We start from the raw sequence: 21,097 nt of genomic DNA, 5'->3' as shown, positions 1-21,097 counted from the left end.
AAAACCTAAGGATAGAAAGAGATTAAAAGTAAAGAAATGGAAAAAGTTTCACCAGGTAAACAAAATCTGAAAGATAATGTAGTTATATTAGTCTTTATGGTTATAAGGACCTTTTTATTATAAAATGATTATTTTTATATTAGTAGAAAAATATTTAGAGTTGACTCACTGGAAAAGACTTTGATGCTGGGAGGGATTGGGGGCAGGAGAAGAAGGGGAAGACCAAGGATGAGATGGCTGGATAGCATCACTGACTCGATGGAAGCGAGTCTGAGTGAACTCTGGGAGCTGGTGATGGACAGGGAGGCCTGGCGTGCTGCGATTCATGGGGTCGCAAAGAGTCGGACACGACTGAGCGACTGAACTGAACTGAACTTTTATGGGGTTCAGGATGGGGAACACATGTAAACCCATGGCTGATTCATATCAATGTATGGCAAAATCCACTACAATATTGTAAAGTAATTAGCCTCCAGCTAAAATAAATTAATTAAAAAAATAATAAATTAAATGGAAAAAACATAACTTTTAAAAGGAACCATTTATAATATAAAAAATGTTATTAGGAATAACTCTAAAGCAAAGCATATACAAGCCTATATGTAGAAACTAAAAAAAAATTTTGAATGACATTAAAGATTATCCAAGTAAATACAGTTCATGTTCATGGACAGGAAAATCTAACATAAAGATATGAATTCTCTTTATTTTCTCTACTATATATTCAGTACAACTCCAATAAAAATCTCAATAGAATTATATGAAGCTTGATAAACTGATTTTTAAATTTAAAAAGAAACATCAAAAATAGATAGTATGCTTCTGAAAAAGCAGCTTAAGGAGAGGGGACCTGCACTTTAGTGTGAAGCTGTAGCAGTCAAGACTATATGGTACAGACCTAGAGAGAGACCAGATTGGTCAGTAGATTGCAAAAGACAGCCCAGAAAGATTCACTCAAATACCAAACTGAAACATAGTAGAACTAGAAGGCAATGGCACCCCACTCCAGTACTCTGGCCTGGAAAATCCCACGGTCGGAGGAGCCTGGTAGGCTGCAGTCCATGGGGTTGCTAAGAGTCGGACAGGACTGAGCGACTTCACTTTCACTTTTCACTTTCATGCATTGGAGAAGGAAATGGCAACCCACTCCAGTATTCTTGCCTGGAGAATCCCAGGGACGGGGGAGCCTGGTGGGCTGCCATCTACGGGGTCGCACAGAGTCGGACACGACTGAAGTGACTTAGCAGTAGCAGTAGCAGCATGGGAACTTAATGGGTAAAGAAGGAACTTTTTTTATTAAATAAAGCCAAGAAAAATTGTTATTGTAGCAGAGGGGGTTTTTTGGTGTCCATCAAAAATAAATAATAAAACGTCTTACTCAAGGTCACACTTTAAATAAATGATTCTGACCCTTCTGTATAATCCTCATCATGTGATACTCAAGAAGCTACTTAACTCCCTTGGGTCTGTATCTTATCATTCATAAAATCGGAACAACATCTGCCTGCAGTTATTCTTAGGGATGTCGAAGCTGCTGCTGCTGCTGCTGCTAAGTCGCTTCAGTCGTGTCCGACTCTGCGCGACCCCACAGATGGCAGCCCACCAGGCTCCGCCGTCCCTGGGATTCTCCAGGCAAGAACACTGGAGTGGGTTGCCATTTCCTTCTCCAATGCATGAAAGTAAAAAGTGAAAGTGAAGTCGCTTAGTCGTGTCCGACTCTTCGTGACCCAAGCAGGGAGAAGCAAAAAGCAAGTTTTTAACATTTTGGTTTTTGAAGTATCACATCTGATGAAGAAGTGAAAGAAAAGAAATGTGACATTTCTCACCTCGCCACTAGGTGGCAGTCGATGATTACTGTGGGGCTCGTGTTACCCGTGACCGGCCAGCAGGGGGCTCACGTCCATGAAGTCTGGAAGGAGGTCCAGATTAAATAGAATGGCAAAGGGACTCATGTTGTTTCTGGATGGTTATTCATGGATGGCAGTGAGCTATTTCTGCCAGTTTAAGGCAGTGTCTATGAAATCAACTTCTGGAATGGTTATTCCTGTCTCCAATCCTGGATCTAAGGATTACTAATTTAAATTTGCTACCAGGTAAGTTGCTTAACCTCACTGACCCTCAGTTTCCTCACATGTGAGATGGTTGTGTCCCCTTATAATAGGGTTGTTGCAAGGTCCTCAAACACAAGTGAGTGCTCAGCACAGGAGAAAAGCCCTAGGAATGTCAGGAACGTACTCATCTTCATCCCCATCTTTATTATCGCATTCCTTTCCCACAACTTCAGAGCCTCTGAAGCTTGGCCTGAAATCCAATCCCCCAAGGCCAGCAGAGTCTGGAGCTGCTCAGGCCATATCTGTCCCTGTGAGTCTTCGGGGCAGATCAGTGGGCAAGACCCGGATCTTCAGGCAGAGTGTGTTTCCACTGCTGCTGCTGCCTCTCCGTTAGTAGATACATTGTGTAAACATGGGCTGTAAAGACGTAAAGGATTGTTATGTGCTGTGCTGTGCTTAGCCTCTCAGTCATGTCCAACTCTGCAATCCCATGGACTGTAGACTGCAGGGCTCCTCTGTCCACGGGGATTCTCCAGCAAGAATACAGGAGCGGGTTGCCACGCCCTCCTCCAGGGGATCTTCCCTACCCAGGGATCCAACTCAGGTCTCCTGCATTGCAGGCAGATTCTTTACCATCTAAGCCACCAGGGAATCCCCCAAAAGGACTGTTATAGTTGATGAAATTCTCTTAGCTCTCACAGGGTCATTGGATGAGGCACATGGCCCTTGGGTCCCCACAGAGACCAGCTCCCTTCCATGGCTTTCTAGCTCCACTCATTCACTCACTTCAGTCACTCAGTTGTGTCCAACTCTTTGCGACCCCATGAACCACAGCACGCCAGGCCTCCATGTCCATCACCAACTCCCGGAGTCCACCCAAACCCATGTCCATTGAATCAGTGATGCCATCCAGCCTCTGTCGTCCCCTTCTCCTCCTGCTCTCAATCTTTCCCAGCATCAGGGTATTTTCAAATGAGTCAGCTCTTCCCATCAGGTGGCCAAAGTATTGGAGTTTCAGCTTCAACATCAGTCCTTCTGGTGAACACCCAGGACTGATTTCCTTTAGGATGGACTGGTTGGATCTCCTTGTAGTCCAAGGGACTCTCAAGAGTCTTCTCCAACACCACAGTTCAAAAGCATCAATTCTTCGGCGCTCAGCTTTCTTTATCGTCCAACTCTCACATCCATACATGACCACTGGAAAAACCATAGCCTTGACTAGATAGATCTTTGTTGACAAAGTAATGTCTCTGCTTTTCAATATGCTGTGTACGTTGGTCATAATTTTCCTTCCAAGGAGCAAGTGCCTTTTAATTTCATGGCTGCAATCACTATCTGCAGTAATTTTGGAGCCCAGAAAAATAAAGTCAGCCAGTTTCCCCATCTATTTTCCATGAAGTGATGGGACCGGATGCCATGATCTTAGTTTTCTGAATGTTGAGCTTTAAGCCAACTTTTTCACTCTCCTCTTTCACTTTCATCAAAAGGATCTTTAGTTCTTCACTTTCTGCCATAAGGGTGGTGTCATCTGCATATCTGAGGTTATTGATATTTCTCCCAGGAATCTTGATTCCAGCTTGTGCTTCCTCCAGCCCAGCGTTTCTCATGATGTACTCTGCATAGAAGTTAAATAAGCAGGGTGACAATATACAGCCCTGATGTACTCCTTTTCCTATTTGGAACCAGTCTGTTGGTCCATGTCCAGTTCTAACTGTTGCTTCCTGACCTGCATACAGGTTTCTCAAGAGGCAGGTCAGGTGGTCTGGGATTCCCAGCTCTTGAAGAATTTTCCATAGTTTGTTGTGATCCACACAGTCAAAGGCTTTGGCATAGTCAATAAAGCAGAAGTAGATGTTTTCCTGGAACTCTCTTGCCTTTTCGATGATCTATCGGATGTTGGCAATTTGATCTCTGGTTCCTCTGCCTTTTCTAAATCCAGCTTGAACATCTGGAAGTTCATGGTTCACGTATTGCTGAAGCCTGGCTTGGAGAATTTTAAGCATTACTTTACTAGCGTGTGAGATGAGTGCAATTGTGCAGTAGTTTGAGCATTCTTTGACATTGCCTTTCTTGGGAACAGAATGAAAACTGACCTTTACCAGTCCTGTGGCCACTGCTGAGTTTTCCAAATTTGCTGGCATATTGAGTGCAGCACTTTCACAGCATCATCTTTCAGGATTTGAAATAGCTCAACTGGAATTCCATCATCTCCACTAGCTTTGTTCGTAGTGATGCTTCCTAAGGCCCACTTGACTTCACATTCCAGAATGTCTGGCTCTAGATGAGTAATCACACCATCATGGTTATCTGGGTCCTGAAGATCTTTTTTGTATTGTTCTTCTGTGTGTATTTGCCATCTCTTCTTAATATCTTCTGCTTCTGATAGGTCCACAACATTTCTGTCCTTGCATGAAATATTCCCTTGGTATCTCTAATTTTCTTGAAGAGATCTCTAGTCTTTCCCATTCTATTATTTTCCTCTATTTCTTTGCATTGATCCCTGAGGAAGGCTTTCTTATCTCTCCTTGCTATTCTCTGGAACTTTGCATTCAAATGAGTATATCTTTCCTTTTCTACTTTGCTTTTTACTTCCCTTCTTTTCACAACTATTTGTAAGGCCTCGTCATACAGCCATTTTGCTTTTTTGCATTTCTTCTTCTTGGGGATGGTCTTGATTCCTATCTCCTGTACAATGTAACAAACCTCTGTCCATAGTTCATCAGGCACTCTGTCTACCAGATCTAGTCCCTTAAATCTATTTCTTACTTCCACTGTATAGTCATAAGAGATTTGATTTAGGTCATACCTGAATGGTCTAGTGGTTTTCTCTACTTTCTTCAATTTCACTCAGATTTTGGCAATAAGGAGTTCATGATCTGAGCCACAGTCAGCTCCTGGTCTTGTTTTTGCTGACCCTAGAGAGCTGCTCCATTTTCAGCTACAAAGAATATAATCAGTTTGATTTCAGGGTCGACCATCTGGTGATGTCCATGTGTAGAGTCTTGTGTTGTTGGAAGAGGGTGTTTGCTATGACCAGTGCATTCTCTTGGCAAAATTCTATTAGCCTTTGCCCTGCTTCATTCTGTACTCCAAGGCCAAATTTGCCTGTTGCTCCAGATGTTTCTTGACTTCCTACTTTTTCATTACAGTCCCCTATAATGAAAAGGACATCTTTTTTGGGTGTTGTTCTAGAAGGTCTTGTAGGTCTTCATAGAACTGTTCAACTTCAGCTTCTTCGGCGTTACTGGTCAGGGCATAGACTTAGATTTCCATGATATTGGATGGTTTGCCTTGGAAACGAACAGAGATTATTCTGTTGTTTTTGAGATTGCATCCAAGTACTGCATTTCAGACTCTTTTGTTGACCGTGATGGCTACTCCATTTCTTCTAAAGGATTCCTGCCCACAGTAGTAGATATAATGGTCATCTGAGTTAAATTCACCCATTCCAGTCCATTTTAGTTCGCTGATTCCTAGAATGTCGATGTTCACTCTTGCCATCTCTTGTTTGACCACTTCCAATATGCCTCGATTCATGGACCTGACATTCCAGGGTCCTATGCAATATTGCTCTTTACAGCATCGGACCTTGCTTCTATCACCAGTCCCATCCACAACTGGGTGTTGTTTTTGCTTTGGCTCCATCCGTTCATTCTTTCTGGAGTTATTTCTCCACTGATCTCCAGTAGCGTATTGGGCACCTACCGACCTGGGGCGTTCCTGTTTCACTATCCTATCATTTTGCCTTTTCATACTGTTCATGGGGTTCTCAAGGCAAGAATACCGAAGTGGTTTGCCATTCCCTTCTCCAGTGGACCACATTCTGTCAGACCTCTCCACCATGACCCATCCGTCTTGGGTGGCCCCACATGGCATGGCTTAGTTTCATTGAGTTAGACAAGGCTGTGGTCCCTGTGATAAGATTGGCTAGTCGTCTGGTTGTGGTTTCAGTGTGTCTGCCCTCTGATGCCCTCTTGCAACACCTACCATCTTACTTGGGTTTCTCTTACCTTGGATATGGGGTATCTCTTCACGGCTGCTCCAGCAAAGTGCAGCCGCTGCTCCTTACCTTGGGCGTGGGGTATCTCCTCTCCACGGAGGCCTCTGACTGGACGTGGGGTAGCTCCTCTCCACCGCTGCCCCTGACCTTGGACGTAGGGTAGCCCCTCCCGCCGCCCGCGCTTCTGCGCCGTCGCAGCCGCCGCCCGCGCTTCTGCGCCGTCGCAGCCGCCGCCCGCGCTTCTGCGCCGTCGCAGCCGCCGCCCGCGCTTCTGCGCCGTCGCAGCCGCCGCCCGCGCTTCTGCGCCGTCGCAGCCGCCGCCCGCGCTTCTGCGCCGTCGCAGCCGCCGCCCGCGCTTCTGCGCCGTCGCAGCCGCCGCCCGCGCTTCTGCGCCGTCGCAGCCGCCGCCCGCGCTTCTGCGCCGTCGCAGCCGCCGCCCGCGCTTCTGCGCCGTCGCAGCCGCCGCCCGCGCTTCTGCGCCGTCGCAGCCGCCGCCCGCGCTTCTGCGCCGTCGCAGCCGCCGCCAAGGGGCTGCGCACACTTTCTAGCTCCAGAAAACCCAAATGACTCCCTGGTCACCCTCTCCTTCCCAAATTGCTGTTGAGGCCTAGCTGCCTGCCAGTCTGGTTTTCTCTGGCTTTCCTCTGCCAGTGCTTGGCCAGGGCAGGGCAGGAGAGGTTCACAATGGGATTTGTCCAGGGTAGGGTGGGTAGGGTGTGTGTGAACCCCGTGGTAACAGTTTGGGCAGCTGGCCGAGGAGGGCAAGGTGCAGGCCCGGCCTGGGTTCACCTTCAGCTTGCAGCTCCCTGAGGGGTGGGGTTGTTGGATGGGGGACACCTGTGAGCCCTGAACCTACGGTTCTCTGTACTCAGCCAGCTCCTTGTATGGGGCTGGAGTTGAGAAAACCAGGGCTGCGGAGCTGGGCTCATGCACAGTTTACAGATGACCGTGCCCTTTGGGAGGATGGCTGGCAGCGTCTTGCTGGAGCAGAGTATGTTCCAAAATGTGATCTGTGCAGTACCAGCCCTCCTCCCGTGCCTTCCCAGTGCTGTACTGGCGGTGCCGCTGAGCCTCTGGGCGTGCAGGCCTTCTGGTGTTCTGCACCCAGCCCTCTTCTCTGCCTCCTGGAATCGCCTTTATCCTTGAGGACCATCGAGCTCCCTTCTTGGAATGTATCCCGGCTCATGGGGCGCTTTCCTTGGCTGACTCCCGCAGCCCCTGAGCACTGCCCCTAGATTGGACAGCGCACGCCCTGCTCTGCAGCCATTCGTGGGTCTGTCCTCCAGGTTGGAAACCCCTTGAGAGCAGGGTCATGTCATGCAGCCATGGGTTCATCCATCTGTTTGTACAGCAAATACGGGACTGAGCACCCGTTACTTGAAGGGCCTTGTTCTGTACTCAGCCTCTTAACTGCGGGTTTGCACAGAGAGCCAGGCCTGAAATCTGCCTCCTGACTCCCGCCTGGCCTAGTGCTTTTTCCAACGGACCCTCCCCCTTCCCATCTCTCCAGAGCCCAGCCCCCCAGGGTGTATTTCCGGTGGGGATGGGGGTGGGGCAGTATTCAGGACCTACCATCCTCTCAGCCCCAACAGGCAAGCCCCTGTGATGGGGGCCTCTGGGAGGCCCCCTCCACCTTCTCTGGACAGTCCCAATCAGGGAACAATAAGGCCATATATTTTCCTTTTTTAAAAAAACCGTGATTTAATGTACATTTATTCTTAACATGCAGAACATGTAGTACAAAGATTTCCTACTGAATAAGTGATACTCATTAAGCCGAAAAAGGAAATAAAAGGAATTTTTAAATCAAGTTTTAGCTGGATTGTTTGAAATACAAATATACAGATTTTAATCAGTGGAAAAAAATCTCAGTTCTGTTCTTTCACCAGGAACTTCAACTGAACCTAGAACTTTTTCGCACCTCAGTTAGAAAGAAAATAAAACAGAAACTCAAGAAAAAAAAAAAACTATAAAATTGGCTGCTGAGGTAGCAAAGTTTTTTACAGAGACCTGTACAGCATCATGCCAAGAGGGGCAATGTCTGGCAAGAGTTGAAATAGCATTGTCTTGCTTCGTGCAGGTCGAGCACTGGTCTGAGCCCTTCACATGTATTAACTCATGTAATCTTCACTGCCACTGTATGAAGTGAGTACCTTTATTACCCCCCTTTTCCAGATGATAAATGTGAGAGAGGTTAAGCAACTAGCCCAAGATCACACAGCTAACAAGGAGCCATCAGAAAGCAAAAGATATTCGGTGCAGCTGTTACACCCCAGATCATCTCACCAATGGCCAAGGTGAAAAGGTGAGCCTAGAATATATGAAGCAGAGCATAAACGATGTCTAACATGCCCAGGCACCTTCCCAGGACGCCCAGCCACCCTGTGAGCCAGGCGTATGCTGTCTCATGCTCCATTTGGGCCCACTGGGCTGTGCGGCTTGGTTTCAGAAGGGGGTGGTCCATAAGCCCTCTTTTGCATACACAGGGCTGCTGGGGAATTCTCCCCGTTTGCCTGAGCCCACCGTCACTTGCTGTTCTTTGAAGTAAAAACCACAGCACTCTCACACACACCCCAGGTGTGCATCATCAGATTCCCAAATATGTTTCCATATGTAAATTTCCTCCAAAACATTTAACTCCAACCTCTTCCTAAACTGCTTATGACCATTCAGAATGCTATGTCCCATCCTGCTTCTGTTCTGAAGGTCAAAACAGAGGCAAGCAGCCAGAGAAATGGTGGGGCTTGAGGACAACTCAGCCACCTGGGGAGATTTCTCAAGAGCCCACAGCATCACTCAGGGTTCTTGGCGGTACAAAGACAGAACCAGAAGGGCAGGGCTCCTGTCTGCTTTCTCACCTCTGAGATTCTGCATAGGGTTCCATTTGGAAGGAGGTTCTGCGTTCTAAAAATAAAATTTGAAAGGTACTGGGCTAGGTTATTGCTAAGATCTTCATGGGCTCCCATCTCCTGGGGCTCATTTGTTCGTTCCGCAAACATCACTTAAATGCCAGGAGCTCAGGGGCACAGAAGAGCCAGTGATAGATAAAAATGTTATGGTCTCTTCCCTCATGGAGGTCCAAACCCACTTGGAGAAAGACAGCAAGACAACAATGACTAAATAAAATAATTATACAGGGTGGTGGGTACCATGAAGGAAATCTATATGCTGCTGGGATCTGGAGTAAACTGGGGGCTTCTTTAGGAACTTTAAGCTGAACCCTGGAGGATGAAAGGGAACCAGACCTGATAAGAAGCAGGGGGAAAGCATTCCTGGTGTAGGGGACCACAAGTGCCAAGGTCCTGTGGCAGAAAAGTTTAGCTTCTACTACAGCTGCAGCTGAGGGAGGGAGAAGGACGGCCTGAGTGGGGTTTATTCTAAGTGCACAGTCATTGAAGAGCTTAAGCAAAGGAGAGACCCTAACCATTTTCTACTGAGAGAAGAATACCTTTGCAGGAGGCAAGAAGATCCATTAGGAACTGCCGTAGTAGAGGTGGATGGTCTTTGTCAGAGCTGGCTAGGTTTGCTGAAGGACCTGGCATGGGGGCAGGTACGGGGGTGAGAATCATGTTCTGAATGTGTATGAGAGACCTCGTTTTCCCACCTGCATGATATGGGTGTTCCCAGAGGGGTCTTCCCTGGTGGTTCAGACGGTAAAGAACCCACCTGCAATGCGAGGGACCTGGGTTCGATCCCGGCGTTGGGAAGATCCCCTGGGAGAGGGAATGGCAGCCCACTCTGGTATTCTTGCCTGGAGAATCCCCATGGACAGAGGAGCCTGGCGGGCTACAGTCCATGGGTTGACAAAGAGCTGGACACGACTAAGCGCCTGAGCACAGAGGCGGCTACGCCTTTACTCTCACCTGGAGTTCTCTCTGCTCTGCATGACCTGCCACACTGGTTTCTCTGCGCTCTGTGCTCAGGTGTGCCTGCAGACCTTTGCAGTGCAAGGGACACTGGCAGGGGATCTCCGCGTGGTTAGTACCTTCTTTTCATGTGGGCTTAGCTCAGCCGTCCCATCCCCGATTGTACCCCTACCCAGACCCCCTCCACCCAGACAGCATCACCTCACCTTATTTTATGTTCTTTACTTTCACTCTCTGAGAGGAACTTGCCCATTTAGCTGCTCATTCCTTGCCTAGCCTGCCTCCCCTGGAATGCAAACTTCATGAATGCAGCGGTCTTCCACAAGGTGCCCGGTGGCTGCGGGCAGCCCGTCAGTGCTAGATCTCCCCACAAGAGGGCGCCTGTAAGTTCCCTTTTCTGTTTCTGGCTGGAAAACGCTCCCAGGAGTGAAACTAACAGAACCTTGACTCAAATTTCACAGTTTGCCTAGGATTTGTCGCATTTATGCACACTGTCATGTATCGTGGTCTTTTGTGTCTCTGTAGGTAAAAAAAAAAAGTTTTTCTGTGGGATTTTGAGATATTTCCTTGAGACAGGGAAGGGATGTGGCGTGGGACCCTGTCTCCCTCCCACACCTCTCCTTGTCTGCAAAGCTTACACCGACTCTTGCTTGGGGTGACTTGTTCATATGTCTCCACTGACTGAAGCCAGAGACAGATTATCTTCAAACAGATGGGATATAAATTAACATTTTCTTGATCATAAATATGTATTTGGCCATTCCCCAGAGATTTCCTAACCGACTGGGTGAGACTAAAGAGATGCCTGTTCCGATCGATGAAGGCTGGCAAGTGTTTGATATAACAAGGGAACAGAGAGTGTTGCCTGGTAACTGATCACTGCTGTCATTAGAGGCAGCCGCGGAGTAGTAGAACGGATGCCGGGGCCAAGGCAGGGTCAGGGGGGTGAGCCCTGTTTTGAATCCTGGTTCTGTTGGCTTCTAGCCACGTTGTGATGGCTCTGAGCCTACTCTCTCTGTGAGAATGACAGTGCCTTGGCAGACAACGAGAGGCGCTTTGTAAACACAGATGCAGGTGGTGATGGTCGAAGGGGGCGGGATTATGAACTGCTGCTAGTGCAGTCACGTTTGAGATCCCTCCCCTGGGACGGAGGGTCCCACTATGAAAGAAGGGCTCCTATGAAGCTGAGAAGGGATGCGAGGAAAGTCTGGATGTGTCACTTAAATAAGGAGGAGGGCCCAAAATAGGAACTGGGAGCTGGGGAAGGAAGGTGGGGAATCCCTGAGCCGGGAGGAGTAGCCCAAGACAGGATGGGCCAGGTAGAGAGATGATTCTGGAAGAATATTTTCAATAACATTCCTTGCTGCTGACACAGGGCAGGTGTGAGCAGGCTGCATTTAATGGCCAGGGAGGGGGTGGACACGTTTCAAACGTTTTTCTATTGGAAAACGTGTTGTTGGCTTCAATACAGGAAGCTGGGGAACCTTGTTCATCATTAGTAGCACTTTAAAAAACAATCTGCCTGGTCATCTTTATAGTTTCTTACTCTTTACTCACTTTTTGTTTTCTTTTTATTTCTTTAAGCATGTTCAGCATAATTGTTCATTCATCTCTGTCCCAATATCTGAAGTCTTTGTGGGCCAGACTCTGCAGTGTGCGGTTCCCGCTGTTTCTCGCTCATGGTGGTCTGTCTCCTTAGATGCACTGAGATTTGGACTGTGAGGCCCTTTTGGAGGTGGTTTCCTATGATAACTCTGTGTGGTTTGGCTCGAGATGCATTCTGCAGGAGGACTTGTGACTGTTTCCAGGCATCTGGACATACAATAGACCATGGTCTGCTTGAAATTTAAAGGATAATTGGAGAGGTTTTAAGGGTAGGCTGCCTTGTTATTTCAGACTCCTACATCAAGCAAGGGTCATTCTGTAGCTCTCAAATCTCAGGGGACAATTTTTTTTTCTCCAGCTCCCCCAAATCAGGACTGACCCAGACACTCTTCCTAGTTTTTGTTTCTTTTTGTTGTTGCTGCAATTCTTATCTCCCCCCAGTGTTCCTCAGGGTAGCCCTTCCTGAATTCTGGCTTTATGTGGAAGGGTCTCCAGTGTGACTCCCCAGCCTGCACGGGTACAGAATGAGTGCTGCGTACCATCCTTCTCTCTTCCCGGCACAGTTCTGTGTGTGGCAGTTCTAGGCCACGAGGTCGTGCCTAGCCCACCTGAGAGTGTGACCATTTCTTCATATGCATCTGCTCGGACTTGGGTCTGGCTTCACTCCTGGCCTTAAGCTCCCCTTCCTTGATTTAAAGATGTGTTGCAAAATATTTTCTCTAACATTTTGACATGGTTCATGGGCAGGGAGTTTCAGGGAGCCCTCAGCATTACCTGGGAACTCATTAGAGGTGCAGAATTTCAGCCTCCACGCAGACCCACAGACTCAGAATCTGCATTTTTATATAACTGCGGGAAACTGGGTTGAGAAGCATGACTTTCCTCTACTCTATTACCTGAAACAGAGGGAGGGCAGGCACTTTGCATGAATATTCCAGGATAGGGAGAAAATGAAATTCTTCTTTCCCTCCCCGCTAGCTTCTCCCTGGATCAGTGGCTCAAATGAAGAAAGGCCATGGTTAGTGTGATGTCTCTGTCAGCGGCTGCCTTTCTCAGGCCTGCAGAAACCCTGGGTGGATGGACTCAGCCCTGGGCAGTTCCTGAGCTGGGCGGGACTCCTGGGGGTGTGGTTAAGAGGTCCCAGAGCTGCCCCTGCCCCGTATCTGCAGGGCCAGGCAGCCCTCATGCCTACTGAGTTTTCTCCATTTGCCCCCCAAGTCATGCCCCTCCCCCCAGCTCACCTCCCTGCTGTCCCATCTATACCACCAATCTTATGCCTTAGTTTCCCCACTCAAGAGCTGGCCTTGACCCCCTTCTACTCTTAAAGACAACACAGTGCATCTAAAAGGACAGGACTTTCCCCCTCTATGTTCAAGGGTCTATTTCCCTGGGAAAATAAGTGGACAAAGGAAATAGCCCATGGAGTCCAGGGCGAGAAACCATAGCCTTAAATAAGATTACTTGAAACTCTACATAATAAAATGTCCACTGAACTGCCTGAACTTGGCCTGGCACTAACTTCTTCACGTATTCTGCATCCCTAACTCTTGCAGTGTGGCTCCCACTTCCTCAGAACTCATGCTGAGTGGGGCCCTGGGCTCAGCACGTGGTGCGCATCATCTCATTTAACCCCCACACCATCCCCGTGCAGAGATGAGATGAGGGAGGCTCAGTCCACCCACTGTCCAGGGACATCGGGTTGGTAAACATTTGGATTAGAACCCAGATCTTTGAGACCAAAGCCCACTCTCTTTTTTAAAATATGCTTATTTTTATTCATGTATTTATTTGGCGGCACCTGGTCTTAGTCGCAGCACACAGGATTGTCGTTGCAGTGCATGGAATTGTTCATTGTGGCATATGGAGTCTTTAAGTTGGAGCTTGTGGGATCTAGTTCCCTGACCAGGGATTGAACCCAAACCCCCTGCACTGGGAAGGCCATCTTAGCCACTGGACCACCGGGAAAGTCCCCCCATGCTCCTTCTATTCCTCTGTTCTGCTCTCCTATGTGCAGCACCCAGCAGAGCCGCTGACCCAAAGAAAGCCCTCCATACATGCTTCTAAAATGGCTGACTTTTGCCACATAGAGACTGCTGGTACTGAAAGCCTGCTCTGTGTAAGCATGTTCTCAATGTTAGTTTGGATCTTTACAACAATCCAGAAAGGTACTGATGATTATTATTTGTTTTAAAAATAAGTGCCCAGAGGTTCAGAGAGGTCAATTAAATTTCCCAAAGTCACACAGCTGATGAGTTTTTGATCCAGTTTTTGTTTGAGTTTTTGATCTTGAATTTTGGAAATCAAGCCTTTCTTTCTGATGCCTAGAGCCATGTCCTTTTGCTTATATCATTTCATCCCCCTAATAGGGGGGGTTTAGTCTTGGGAAGGGGTGTCTTAGAGTTGCCACAATACCAATGGTGCTGGAGACCCTTGAGTAGTCCGTGAGAAGCACCTGGAGGCAGATGATGCTTGGAGGGTGTCTAACCATGTGAGGGAGTGAGTACCCCATATCTGGGGTATTAGGTGTCTCTCCCTCCAAGGAGCCCAAAGGCTGACAGGGGGCAACCTGGGTGTTCCCTTATCTCTGACAGTCTGAGGCACAGTCATCCTCTCCGTCAGCCCTGGAAATCCCTGCAGAGGATGACTCTGAGCCATCCATCCAGAGCAGGGTAATTCAGAGCACAGTCCTGGTTATTCTAGTTTCTAGGAGGTATTTGGGAAAGTCTTGGTTGATGAGGAAATCACACAGAGTAATTAGTGATGCTTGGGTCATCTTCTTTCCTCCTTTGCCGGCCTCACCCAGTGAGTGGCCTTTCGCAGGGGCTGTTTCTTCCCTGCATATGGAAGCAAAGAATGTGGCACAACAGGTTCTGACCTTGGGTCTCAGCTGGGAAAAAGTTGAAACCCGAAAGAAGTGGAACCCATTATGTTTACAGTTGAATTTCAAAGGGCTGGTCCCCTAAAGTGTGCCCTCTTCTAACCAAATAATACGAGCTCAGAGCTCTGAATGTACTGAACCGTCCTTCAAAGGCAGGTAATATATATTGTCCCCTGCCTGCCATGGGTGCTAAGTCAGTCTTCCTGAAGTCCACCACCAGCCTGGGACTTCCAGCCACTTCCTTTATCACACTGAAAAATCTTCAAAGCTATCAGTAGGAACAGTAATGATTTGTATTTGTACAGAAAGTGGTAGGGACAAAGTGCTTCCACGTTCATGCCCATTTGAATCTCCAAAGACCCCTCTTGCAGTAAAGGGGTAATGTGAGAAGTGTCATCTCTATTATCCAGACCAGGAACATGGGGCCCTGAAGGCAGAGAACTTAAGGGACTTGAGCAAAGGTGCTTGGATTCTAAGAAGCAGATCCAGGACCCCAATCTAGATTTCTTGATTCGAGATTCAGCTACAGCTACTAACCTTGCATTCTTTGGGGAGATCATGTGCCTTGCACCAGTATAGCCCCTCAGAATAAATAATCTTACACAGGAGAAGAGTGTAACCTTCATGACCTTGAAGGTAAAAGGCCTTCAGTGCTTCATCTTAGGCTGTGACTGTCCCCACACCCTCCGTCACTCCTTTCCTGTGTCACAGCAGACTCCACTGCGGTTGTAACAATGTTTACGTCTCTTTTCACACGAGAAAGCAGTGTCTCAAGTGACTGGGAGCATGGGGTTCAAGTCTCACCTCCTCTTCAGCTGTGTGACCTGGGACAAGTTAGCTAACCCCTCTGAAACTTGATTCCTCATGGCTGACCTCATGGGCATGGTGATGATGATTGAATGAGATAAATCCTGGAGAGCTTAGCATAGTGTTCAGCACATAATAGGTGCTCATTAAATACAGATTGACGATATCAGTATAAAGCCAGGACTGTCGGTCAATCCCTGGCACTGCCAGGCTCATTCTTGGACCATGTCTTCCAGCAGCATTGACTGAGCACATGCTCCGTGCCAGGCGCTTCTGTGTGCATTGCTCACTGGCTCCTTTTAGCACCTCTGTGGAGCAGGCATCGTTATTCCCATTTTACGCATCAGGAAACTGAGGCTTACTTGCCAGCTACTGTCTTTCATATGTGTCAGAGCTAAGATTTGTACTCAGCTCTCTCTGACTCATTTCACGGCTCTTCTGTGCAATAGAAAGTGATCAGTATACAGAGATGAGAAAAGGTGCTTTACTGATTAGGAGTAGGGCGACAGGAATCCCCTAATTGTATACAGGGACTGGTCCTCCTGGGCTGTGGCTCTCGCACGTGCTGCGCAGCTTTGAGGTGGTCACCTTGCCACCCTGGGCCTCCCTGTCTTCATCTGCATCCCAAGGGGGTTGGACAGACCATCTCAAAGATACTTTCCAGTTCTGGACGGCCACGATGTGCCTCAGATTTCAGAAAAATTCTAGTCTATGATCCTAGAATGGAGGAAGCATAACAACGGCCCCTGAAATCTCAGATCAGTTTAGCCTTGTGAACCCGTGTGTTTCTGCGTGAATTCAGAATCTGCCCGAGGAAAACTCTCTAATTATCCCACAGGGGCTAGGCCAGCTGGTAATTATCCCTATTATTTTTAATTGTATTTTATAAGGTGCCTTTCATCCAAGATCTCAAAGGGCTTCTCAAACATTCATTAGTGGAGCCCCCGCCCCCTTCTCTGTGGATATGAAAGGCAGAGACGGATTTTAATGTCAGAAAGAAGAGGTGGAGGAGAGAGAAGCGGACTGGGATCCCAGGATTAATTTCGCCTCTGAGTTCAAAGGAGACAAGAGCAGAAATTTGCCAGAGAAAGTCCCACCTTCAGAAGTTCAAGAGATACTCAGTGAAGAGCAGATGGATCAGGAAATATTCTTTATTTTAAAAAAATCAGTTCCTGTGTGCCTAGGAGAGATCATTCCATTTGGCTCTGTTCAGTTTGGCTGCTTCATTTCAGTGTAGACTTGTCCACCGGTTGTCCTCTGAGCTGGTCTCCAGCAATCAGGCCTGTGCTGATGTGAAAGACAGAAGGGAAGTACGGGTTTCTGAGGGTATCCATTGTAGACAAGGGCACACTGGAGTAAGCAGTAGGACACAGGAACCTCCCAGGAAAGTCCCGATGGATGCTTTAAACAAATGGCTAAGGCCAAATCTAAGATGCCCCAGCATGTGCCCAGTGGCTGCCCCAACACCTCCTGGGCAGTAGGTGAGGGAGAGAGGAGTTTGGGTCCATATGCTGAGTCCAGGGACCTGATTGACGAATGACAGATGGCCATTGTGAGCAGCGCATCGTGAGGCCACTCTGTCCCTTTCCTCCCCACTCCCCTGCCCCATAACTGAGACACTCGGGTGCTTGTACCAAGTTTTTCCCCATCCCATTGACTGGATAGAAGGGAACAGGAGGGAGCATGAAAAACTCCCCCAGGGTTGGGGGAGGGGCCAGTGGGCTTTCCTGCTGGTGTGAGAGCTCCCGGAGGACAGACTGCCTGCACTGCCACTCACCACTTTCCCCAGTACGTGTTCTGCGCGCCGAGTGGTGGATGCCCAGAACATATCTGTTGGCCGCAGGCGTAGACCATGAAGCTGCCACTCTGTGTCTGGCCTTGCAAGATGGTCTGATACAGAACAGAGAAGGAGCCTTCCTCTCTTTGTCTTGGAAATGGTTGAATCCAAGGGACAGCCAGGGTCACACTGTTCCAGTGACTTCAGAATGAAAGACGTAATTCACCGATAAGCTAGGGGTGAAGGTGCATATGGTGTGGTGACCAAGGGCCCAGGGTGAGGTGTGTGGGAAGCAGGGCCTACAGTGCGAGGTGACAAAGAGGAGGGCTGTCCTGCCTGCTGGGAGCTTGTGCATCCTTTAGCAAGAAGGCTGGGACCCATGGGGTAAGGCTGCCAACGCTTCTGCTGAGGGGGCTCCCAGGCCCCGAGACCGGTCCACTGGAGACAGTGCAGCTTGGAAGGATGCAGAGATGGGGGAAAGGATGAGGCCTGGCCTCGCCCACAGGGGAACCGGTAGTTCTGTCTCGGAGATTAGACTCACACACAAGCAGTTCAGAGAATAATGCAGGGTTCGTCACTGACTAGATTGCGAGTTTCCTGTGTGGGAAGAAAGGGTCTTACTCAGGGCAGTCTTTCTTGTTGGGCCAGACAAAGGTCTAGGTACTCTTTCTGCTCCAGATACACCTAATGATTGGCTGTCACTTTGGATGACAGGAACGTTATGTGGCCGAGGTCAGAAATGGAGGAGTCTGGAGGCTAGGATGTTGGGGAAAGCTTCAAGAGGGAGGAGGAGCCATGGTGGTTACTATTAAGTGACCAGTGAAAAGAATTACCATCCCCCACCTTGTTAGAGGGCAAAGTCTGTGGTGGGGGTGATGGGGAGAAAAGTGAGAGGTTCTAAGAGGCAGAAGCACTGCCTTAGAGCTCCCCAAAAGTGAAGTTGCTCAGTCGTGTCCGACCCTTTGTGACCCCACGGACTGTAGCTTACCAGGCTCCTCCATCCATGGGATTTTCCAGGCAAGAGTACTGGAGTGGGTTGCCATTCCCTTCTCCAGGGGATCTTCCCGACCCAGGGATCGAATCCTGGTCTCCAGCATTGCAGGCAGACGCTTTACCGTCTGAGCCACCAGGGAAGTTGCGGAGCTTCCCAATGAGAGGGCATCTGAGGTCATGCCTGCTGGGGCTCTGTTCCCTTTCTCCCTGTCCTCACTCTCTGTCCGTGGGGATTCTCTGGGGCTGACATCACCTCTAGACTTTGTGGGTGGCCCAGAATTCAGACTCAGTGCTGGACCCTCCTGGCCACAGGATCTGTCCAGGGATGACACCTGACACCTGCTGAACCAGTGAGAATCCCCTCCAGGGCTTCTTCTAGAATTCCTGGGGATAAGGCACGCTCCTCTTAGGAGTTGCCAAGCTAGAAGAATGTAAGCCTGGAGCTGCTGGGGGGTGAGCCTTGTCACTGGATGTTGGAAGATGAAGCTAACACAGAAGGAACCAGAGCTTCAAGATAAAGAAGGAATTTAGCAAACTCTTGATAAGTTTTCAGATACAAAAATCAATATACTTCTCTCTCTCTCTCTCTTAATCTGTTAGATTTAAGTTTTTGTCACTTGTAAGAGAGAAAATCCTACCTCATATGCCCAGCTGATCAGTGAACCAGAACCTGGGTCTCCTGATCCATCCATCCATTCACACACGTACATTTAATGAGTAAGGCAGTTGCTCAATGCATGTTTTTGGATGAATTAACAAATGACTAATTTGTCTTGATGTATTTGATGAAAGAGATACATCCAGCTCCCTTTAATCCTGGTGGAGATTTGTTAGCAAAGGGCAAACCTAGTTCTGAACTCAGAACTTGGAAATCAGTCAGGAATTCAGTCCTCCAGGGCAGTACTGACTTTCATCAGTGTCTTCAGCAACATGGCCAGACGTGATCATTCCTTTGCTAAACGTGATTCGGTTGTGCTGGTGCCACAGCCCACGTGGGAGGGCCAAGGATGCCACTGACAAGCACGTGGGTTTTCCTGTTGGAGCTGATGCCGGTACTATGAGCTCTGCGGTGACATGAGTGTGAATTGCCAGGGAGGACTTATTTGCTTTGCCTCATGGGACCTGTTTTGCTTGTTGTTTATGATGATCACACCAAGGGCAGGACGGCCCAAGAACCTCAGAGATGGTGCCAACTTTATCAGGATGACTCTGTTAAAAAAACTTGAGTCAGACGATACAGAAGTAAACCGGTCACAGATCTCAAAACTCCTGTTTCTCCAAGGAAAACTATAACTCGCAGAGAAGAAGGGAAGTGGCCAAGGGCACTAAGAGAATAAGGAGAGACTAGATCTGGACTCCAGACTCCCAGTCTGCTGCTTTTCCTATTAAACTGCTTTCCTTCCTTGGGCCTCGGCCCCAAGCAAGTCCCTGCTTTGATCAGTCTCCTGGTCTCCCTGTCCTCATCCCCCTAGGAAGGGCTTCTGGAAAAATCACCTGAAGGGGAACCAAAACTAGGCCGGCTGGATGCTCCCCTGGGTTCCCTGGATGACCTCCTGAAAGGGTTTTCCCTCCCTAGGCATCCTGGAGTCCTGTTCTGGGCCACAGCAGGGAGCAGGGTTCATCAATAGTTTTGCCAGACCCATTCCCCAAACACTCACCACTTTAATCATCTCCATCTTTGGGTCAAGAGCCCTTGGCCCCTCCCTACCTGGAGGAGAGGCTAGCCCGATAAACTACCTTTAGAGCATTTTCTCTCGGTGTTCACATGCAGAGAGTCTCTGCTGTGACCACAGAGTCTTCTTTTCCTTCCCTGGGTCCACCTTCAGTACTCTGGAGTTCCGCCTCTTTCTTTGCCCTCCTAATGCGCAGCCTTACTCTTCTCACCGACAGACATTCCCCTACCCTTTGAGGTCTAGCTGTATCCCTGACTCTTCTGTGAAGGCCCACCTCTGACCACCCAGTCTATATCCTCTCTTCCAGTAAGGCTACAACTAAAGATGGAGCCAGAGTCGCACCTCTATTTTCCACACCAGGCCACACACCCATCACAGGCCAGTGAATCGCCCCTGGTGCTTGACTCTCACCAGAGGAGAAAAGGTAGGCGATCCATTTGCCAGTGAAGCTGGGTCACGTGCTCCCAGGCACATCTTGTTTGCAACAGGAGATGAGTCAGCAAGGGCCTCATCAAACCTGTTTCCCCAGCTGAGGCTCTGGCCCAGGCTTGTCCCCGTTGCCCAGGGCACCCCAGATGCCACTGGGGGATGTTGCCTCAAATGTTCAGGGAAGAGAGACAGCTTCCTGGCAAGACAGAAGAGTAGGGCACGCTTGGAGTAGACTGTCGGGCTCCGGAAGGGGATGCTACTGTCTTCTGGCTGATCAGACACTCTCCAGAGCTCAGGCATTGTGTGATTAAAGGTGGGAGGGGGCTTCTCTGGTGGTCCAGTAGTTAAGACTCTGAGCTCCCTCTGCAGGTCAATCCCTGGTTGGGGAACTAAGATTCTACATGCTGCCAAGCAGAGCCAAAGTATTTTCTTAAAAATTAAGTTAAAGGTGGGAGGTGGAGGGACTACCCGAAAGAAGGACCCATGCCAAGAGGGAAGTGGCTGTAGGAACTAGGGATGACTAAATTGAAGAAAAACTTGAGAGAATGTGACCTGTGTCTTTAAAATGGTCAAAGGGCTACTGAGACCAGCAGAGGTGGACCCATCCAGGGTGGTCCCTCAGGACCAAAGTTGGACTGGGGCAGGGAAGTTACAGGGGAGCAGGGTTCTGCTCAGGCAGTACTGTCAATCATGGAAAGATCACAACAGGGAAGGAATAAGCAGGCTCCTCCTCAGCAGGAGTGTCCAAGCAAAGGCTCCAACCTCAGCTGACCCCTCAACTCACCTCTGTTTCTCTGCACAACTTCTATCTCCATTTCTTGATCTTTCAAACCTCATCTGCTCTCCTTGAGGGTGGGATGAATGGAGAGTAGCATAGAAAGATATACACCACCATATGTAAAATAAATAGCCAGTGGGAATTTTCTGTGTGACACAGGGAGCTCAACCCAGTGCTCTGTGACAATCTAGAGGGGTGGGGTGGGGTAGGAGGGGAGATGAAGGGCCAAGAGGGAGGGGA

General features: G+C 48.7%; 1 protein-coding gene across 1 annotated transcript in view; it reads right to left on the bottom strand.

The window, feature by feature from the left end:
- The window catches only part of LOC102185985, a 65,457-nt gene that overhangs the window by 17,749 nt on the left and 26,611 nt on the right, over nucleotides 1-21,097 (bottom strand). Inside the window, exon 5 of the mRNA XM_018042674.1 lies at nucleotides 6,199-6,857. Coding sequence (XP_017898163.1) covers nucleotides 6,199-6,857 — 659 coding nt within the window. The remainder of the gene's footprint in view (nucleotides 1-6,198; nucleotides 6,858-21,097) is intronic.

The sequence above is a fragment of the Capra hircus genome, chromosome 29 (assembly GCF_001704415.2).
Source record: "Capra hircus breed San Clemente chromosome 29, ASM170441v1, whole genome shotgun sequence".
NCBI classification, from domain to species: domain Eukaryota; kingdom Metazoa; phylum Chordata; class Mammalia; order Artiodactyla; family Bovidae; genus Capra; species Capra hircus.
This window is presented reverse-complemented; position numbering and strand designations above follow the sequence as displayed.